Source organism: Balearica regulorum, chromosome 8, assembly GCF_011004875.1.
Source record: "Balearica regulorum gibbericeps isolate bBalReg1 chromosome 8, bBalReg1.pri, whole genome shotgun sequence".
Lineage (NCBI taxonomy): Eukaryota > Metazoa > Chordata > Aves > Gruiformes > Gruidae > Balearica > Balearica regulorum.
Genome location: NC_046191.1, coordinates 9,215,831 through 9,222,931, shown reverse-complemented (window position 1 = coordinate 9,222,931; position 7,101 = coordinate 9,215,831). Strand labels below are relative to the sequence as shown.

The window sequence follows — 7,101 nt, the reverse complement described above, 5'->3', positions numbered from 1 at the left end:
ACCACAACTTACTGATAACTCAAATCACTTCAGTATTATTCAGTGTTTTCTTCTCCCTGCTTTTTTCATCTCTTGACAAGTTTACAAAGAAAAGAATGGAGCAGAGCTTAGCTGCATTACATCCAATATGCTGCCTACACAAACGCCAGAGAAGCTAAATGAACCCCAGAACATATGGCACTCTGCTGACAGAGCTCAGAAACTGGTTCTGCATGAGCAACAAGGAACATCTTGAAACGCACAAGACATATGTGTTTTAGGAAGAAGATTGAAGTGTTTCATAATAAAACAGGACAAAGTGAAATACAAGTGCTGTATAAAATTTTAATTAAAAACTGGTTTTACCCCTCAACGTGAATATACAATATGTTTCCCAGATGGATTTCATATTTAAGTATTATCCAAACCAAAAACGTAAATGAGACAAATAAAGCCTTCAAAAATGGCACAGAGGCTAAAATGTATGTAAACACTAGATGACTGTGGTGAAAACAAGGCAGGCAGGGAAAGCAACCTCTTAGCAAATGTTTACTACTAGAGTACTGAATGAAACAGTTCATACAACTATAGTCTTAGTAACAACACAATTAGCTAAACATTCAAAAATTCAAGTCAGTGTAACAATACAAATATAAGCATTAGAATTCACCACCATTCAGTGATGTAAATGGTGCTTTTGTTACTTATAAGTTTCACAGGTTATTTTGTACACTGATAATTCATGGTATACAAATGCACGATTCATGGTATGCCATGCATCAAACCACTCTCAAAGTCTACCCCTGCTTTCAGCCTCCACCCCTATTTTGTGTGGAGCTCTGGTCATTCATGGCATCAGCTCTACAGGGTTACACAAATGCCTAACCACAGAACCAAATTTTTGAGCTCTATCCTCAGGATCAGTAAATTCTTACCAAGAGGGACATTGTTTTGCAAGAGCAAACTCCTTTCCCTGAGGAGTTGAGAAAGTGGCTCAGATCACCACTTCTCAGACTGCAGAGAGTTCTCTGCTAGGTCAGAAGCAATCACCCAGAACTGAATGGAAATACAAATGAAGAAAAAGCACAATCTCCACATTGATCAAACAAAGAGAAAGATTACAGTTCCTTTATGTTGCCATCCAGACAAATTATCACTGCACTTCAGAGAATTTCTCACTGAAGACAAACAGGGAACAAACCGCATGTCTTTGGCAAGCCAACTTTGTTAACAAAAGGAGCTACAGCCTCATCTTTTAAGGGCTGTGGTTGATGATGTTTTGAATTCCACAGAGAAAGCAGCAGAAACCAATACAATCAATGGGACTTGTGCTTAATAGTTCACTCTGTAGTAGAAACAGGAATATTAAGTATTCTTGATCACTTTCCACAACACTGGTGTATTTGTTGAAACTGAAAGGAACTGGGCAAAGACCAGTTCTCTGCTGCTACCAGAGATCATCACCTAAACCAGACATCATTTCTGTCAGTGAGGTAGCTCATTAAGATCATCCACAGAAGTGCTGCTCTCTCAGCTTCAATTGTGTTCACCGGAACCAAGAAGCTAGTTGCATTGATTTGAAAGTTTCCCCAAATTCCTTGACTACTAAACAAATCTTTCTTGAGATACTCTCAGCATCCTGATAATGATCACTCCGTAACCACCGAAGTAATTAACATCACGGTAGGCTTTCCTATGACCCAGAGATTCCACATTACAAGATTTATACAGTTAAGTGACCACTGCTAAAAGGCTAATAAATTTGTTGCCTAGTTAAGTGTTTTGTAAAACACTTTCAAGCTTAAATATCAGGAAGAGCAGAATTATATAATAAGCTATTCCTTGAGAAGGCAGAGATTCCTTCCAACTTATTTTCTCTGACAAACCTATGGCACACCACACACACTTTCCCACTGTCAAGTTGCACACACCATTGCACTCCTTGGCTTCTGGGGAGAGGATGACAACAATTGATGTGATAGATGTTAATAGCACTAATTAGTACACATAGCAGAAAGTACTAAGACATCAGGATGACGAAACAATAATTTGTATTAACAAAAAAAAAAAAAAATCATGAGAGCAATCGATATGAGTATGAAAAACCCAGATCATTCAGGACACAGAGGCTGAGTAGGATACCCACAGTAAACATTAACTCCTAAAAGCACATGTAGTAAAGCAGTTCATTATCTTTTTCAGCCGTCTCTTAGATCTAATAGGTTTCTATCTTGATAAAATTAAGACTTCCTTAATAATTGTCTGATTAAAACATAATAAACCTGGAAAAATTAAAATGAAGTCTTTTTAGTAACCTGGAGATGAGATGGGACTTTCCAGCCAGGCTTCTACAAAATAATCTCTGCAACATTCACCTCAGGATCCCAAAGCATTTCACAGTCATTTAATTAAGCTACAACAGAGCACAAACTCCCCATTTTACAGCTGAGGTAACAATGAGAGGGAGTTTGGAACAGATTATTTAATACTGAGCAGAGGTTCTGTTATTTTACTCAAAAAATAGTTTTCCAACACCTATAGGTAGATCTTTCTCCCCTTACCATTTTGGCAGCCTCCTAAGTAATAGTAAAATTCAAACATGTGATGCACAACCTAAAGAACAGACCTCATAATCTTCCAAGATGCTCAGATTTGGGGTATAAACACTGCTGCCCATCTATCTTACAAAGCTGCTCCTACCTGTTCCCATTACTCCAGCCATCCCTAGGCCTCTTGTCCCCAGTAGACAAATTTAAGCTTCTTCTAATTGAAAACTTAGATAAGGCAAATCATTAAAGAGTTTGACATTTTTCCCTTTAATCCACAACAGGTCAATGACTGAGAGATTTCCAAAGCAACTACTACTCCTCAGCAAAGGATCTGCATTTCTACTGAACACAGGCAGGTAGTTAGTCTAAAGCCACCCCAAGATCCTAAACTACACCAAGTTATTTGTAGGACAGATGGAAGGGAGCAAGTAGGAAGCAGACCTTGACTTATTAAAATGAAAATGATTAAAATATTGTACTGATTGCATACTGTAAGCAACACTGGATGCTGAATAGCATTTGGCAAGAATTCTCATGGGTTGTAACTTGGGGAGGGCAAGAGAGAGAGAGACAGACTCTACAGAAAAACACTAATTCGCTCTTAATCTAGCCCATTATTTCCAGATTTGAGTAGGCAGCTTTCCTTTAGGAGGTAAAATGATGGGGGTGGAATTATGCCATCCCACTGTCACTAACAGACCACTTTGTGGATGGCAAAAGATAAGGAATGAGCATTGAAAATGCTATTTAAAGCTCCACTCAGGAACCTAAAAATTTGCATTTGATAGAAGGGATTTAAATTGTATTAGAAGGCAAGGTGCACTAAACAATTACAGTTTATTACTATGTTGGTTCACTGCCTGAACCTATACTTATCACATACTGCAGTAGCAAAGGAACAGCAGTGCTCAGTGCACTTGAGCTGTATGCATATTAATAGGAGGGTTAGCTGAGCAAACAGGGAAGGGGCCAAAAGCTTCTGAAAACAAAGTGGCTTGCAGATTTTATGGACAGATCGGAGTAATTTGGGTCTTAAGTCACATTTCATAGAAAAGTTCTCCATTAACCAAACCAGATTTCCAGCACAGTGCTTGGAAGACAACACTCTTTGCTGTATCACAGCATATAAACTGTGGAATGACTCTGACCCAAGAGAGAAACACATATCCTGCAGCAGCTGATTCAGAAAGACATTATACACATCATCTCCCCTCACAGCTGGAGCGGGGCCAAAAACACTCATAGTCTATCTGCTTCATTTGTTGTTATGCTGCATACAAAGGCTGCAGTGAGCATATTCATACTGGTCAAAATTCAGTATATGACACTTTTTTTTTTTCTCCCATCCAGTTTTCACATTTGATGAAAAACTGAAGGTTGCCATATTACCATATGCTTCCTTTCTCTAGCTAGGGGAATAAAACACATATACCCCAGACATTCCCCTGGGCCCCTCAAAAACATTACCTTGTTTTCTCACAGTGCCCTCCAACTTTCCTCATCCCCTCCTTGTGCCTTGAATTCATGGCAACTTGTGTCCTTACTCATCCATACCAAAAAACCCCAACAAACCCAAAGCCTCAGCATTCAGGCCTTCTTACACATTGAACAAACAGGAAGTAAAATCTGCTGGATTGCTGGGGAGGGAAAAATTGAACAGTACTTCTGTGTCACAGAACCAGATTAGGCCAAAGGGGAGCAGCCAATCTTCAGAAGACTGTAACTTCTACTAAGCTATGACACTGAGGAGAGAAAATACAGAGAATATTGAATGAAAACTGTGGGATACCATGAGAAGAAGAGTAAATCTTATGGCTCAAACACACACAGGAAACCACAGCAACCTTCAGATTTCAGTAGATTCATTTTAAACTAAAAGCTTGGAAAGTATCTCTCAGAACGTGCCCTGCCCACTTAGGATCCATTTGAATATACCTACTTTCCTGAGCAGCAAGGAGAAAGAAACTATTCCTTTACGGGCTAATACGGGGTCACAGGAACAGGCTAATGAATGAATACCAGGTACCGGTAGCACAATATTCCACAGCCACCACGACTTCAGTGGCACAGCTTGGATAAATTTTACTTTTCACTGCTGCAAAAAAAGCATACTACCACTTCATAGAGTGACTCAACACTTATCCATAGCATAAGACTGTGCAACTAATGCCCTTTGAAAGCATTAATGTGCTAAATGGCATCAGGGACAGGAAGTTATCAGTGTTAATCCACTTCAACTGGTTTAACAGTTACGAAGAATAGAAATGTCTATATGCAAGACACTTCCTCTGAGAGTCCCCTTTCCTGAAACAGAAGCACACAGCCTTTCAACGTGCTTTCCCCCTAGCATAATTGCTCACCAACTGCTTTCTCAAATCAATTATGTTGTCTCAGCATTAAAGGATGGGAGGCAGAGTAGACCAACTTTTTGTTTATCTAGGCATGCTGGCAGGTTACAGTCATATGTTCTGCCATCTGTACTGCTAGCTTTATCTTTTATCCAATCATAACAGGTAAAATGGCATTGGTGTAACTGAATCTGTTCGTTCAGTCAGGTAAGGAGCCAGGACAGGCATTTGTTTTCTCCCCCATTCTGAAAGGAAGCAGGAGATGGACACTCTTGCCCTTTTAAAACATTTTGCTTTTCAATAGATGGGCAATTTGCCCCGGTCTGCTAATGTGGGATCTGTTCAATGCAAGGCTGAAAAGGTTCCATCCCCGGGGAAAGCCTCGAACTGCTGATGAACATTTGGTGGCCTTTAGCAAAAATGATGCGATTTCTGCCAACAGGATCCCAGCAGACTGGGAAGGACAGGCTCCAAATTAGGTGGGATTGTGATGCAGGAACTTCAGAAGGCCTGTATGGGGTATATGAGGAGCTTGCTGACTGGCTCGAGTCTTTCCCCCTCCACACTCCTTTCTTAGTCGTATTTTTTAAAATTACAAGTGTATTGGCAAATGTCATGGCTGCATTCAAGAGAACCTGGAAACTTTCAAATGCACAGGGTGTATGAAGATGACCTTTCTTCTGATACAAAGGCTGCTGGGCTGGGTGGGTTTCTTTTAAAATTTGACAGTATTAGAAAATTTGTGACTAAAGGTGCTTGAAACCACTTTGAAAGCATGTCTATAGGTCAGTATCTGAGCTTCTGCCCTTCTCCAAAATAAACAATCCAAAGGCAATTCTTCTAGAAAACAATTCCCTTTGTCTCAGATGGAATGTTTTTAAATCAACACTCACATTCACCTTTCTCTTTAGACCCCCTCTCTGAACACTAGCCATACTGCTTCTTCAACCAATTCTGTTTATGTTACTAAATAGCTTTAATTATTTAATAAAAATTTGCTGCAGCTGAAACCTGAGTCGATGTCAGACTGGAATGTCCAGCAGACCTATCAGTCTTCAAATGACTATCTTTTCATAGTCTCAAAGGAGCAACACCACCTTGATTAACTGTGGAGGGGCTTAGTTGCTGGGTTTTTTTGGTTTTGATTTTTTTTAGGGGGGACGGATGACACACGACATGCACAGGGGGATGTGAACAGTTTCCTGTTGGCAACCCAGGCCAAATCCCCATTTCCCCAAAACCCTCCCCAACACAATTACACCTTAAAAATAGAGTACAAATATTTGTTATGTAAAAAAAGGCTTCATTACAAATATGAACACTGTGTACTGTGCGTTTCCAGGTGAATTGCTATCAGGAGTCCATTTTTTGGTCTGAAACAGTGCCAGAAGCTTTTCGGTACATGTTTCTATATATTTTCTCGAGACTCTCCTCAAAGATCGCTCTATGAGGCTTCCCTTTGTATACAGCTGCATGACTAGACCAATATTCACCATTATCCAAGTGAACAGTAGTGTTCTGCTGCACTGGTGAACTGTCAACAGAAAGAAGATAAGAAATAATTACCAAATCAAGATAAGGAAGAGGAATCAGAAGCACAAAACCTGCACAAATCCAAATGTAGAGCTGCTAAACACAGATTACCTTTCACAAATTGAAACAAACACTGCACTGCAGCTACTTCTAAGAAATGGGAGCCCCACGTTACTCAATCACACAAATTCTCTCCCACTTATCTGAGTGCACTTGATAATACCTCCCAAATAGAAAGAGAATTAATTTTCAAAGAGCATGCAGTAATTTTGCTGTACTTTGATAGGCAGTATGACTAGGCACTAAGCCTATGCAAGAGCAACACAGTAAGATTTTTGTGTCCTTTGAAGGTCAAAATGTAACTACAAGCAGCTATTTCAATATGAAGACAATCTATCAGAGGTATATTAAATTACTGTGGTTGCAGCTGTAAAGTGCTCTGTCGGAAGCATCTTGGATTAAGTATTCTACCAAATACATTATGATATAGTGGCAATCGAGTGTTCATTCCCCACCCCATCTTCTGTGTCACTGTTTCAATACTAAACACAAATACAGATTCATATTTCAGATGCTTTGACAAATTATTTCCTAGATCTATGAAGTGACATGTATTCTCCGGAAATCTTTATAAAACACTGACAAATCTGAAGTATGTATATCTAAACTTCATGACTATTTCCCTTCTCTCG

The 7,101-nt window shown here is 39.5% G+C and overlaps 1 protein-coding gene across 5 annotated transcripts in view; it reads right to left on the bottom strand.

The window, feature by feature from the left end:
• Positions 1-304: 304 nt before the first annotated feature.
• Positions 305-7,101, bottom strand: part of SPATA6 (spermatogenesis associated 6) — a 45,877-nt gene continuing 39,080 nt past the window's right edge. For 4 of the 5 annotated variants that reach the window (XR_012836504.1, XM_075759450.1, XM_075759449.1 and 1 more), the window contains one exon: positions 305-6,410. Coding sequence is in view for 4 of the 5 variants with exons in the window: in XM_075759450.1 (XP_075615565.1) it covers positions 6,230-6,410 (181 nt within the window). In the remaining variant the exon portion in view is untranslated. The remainder of the gene's footprint in view (positions 6,411-7,101) is intronic. The other variant, XM_075759452.1, reaches the window with a different exon arrangement.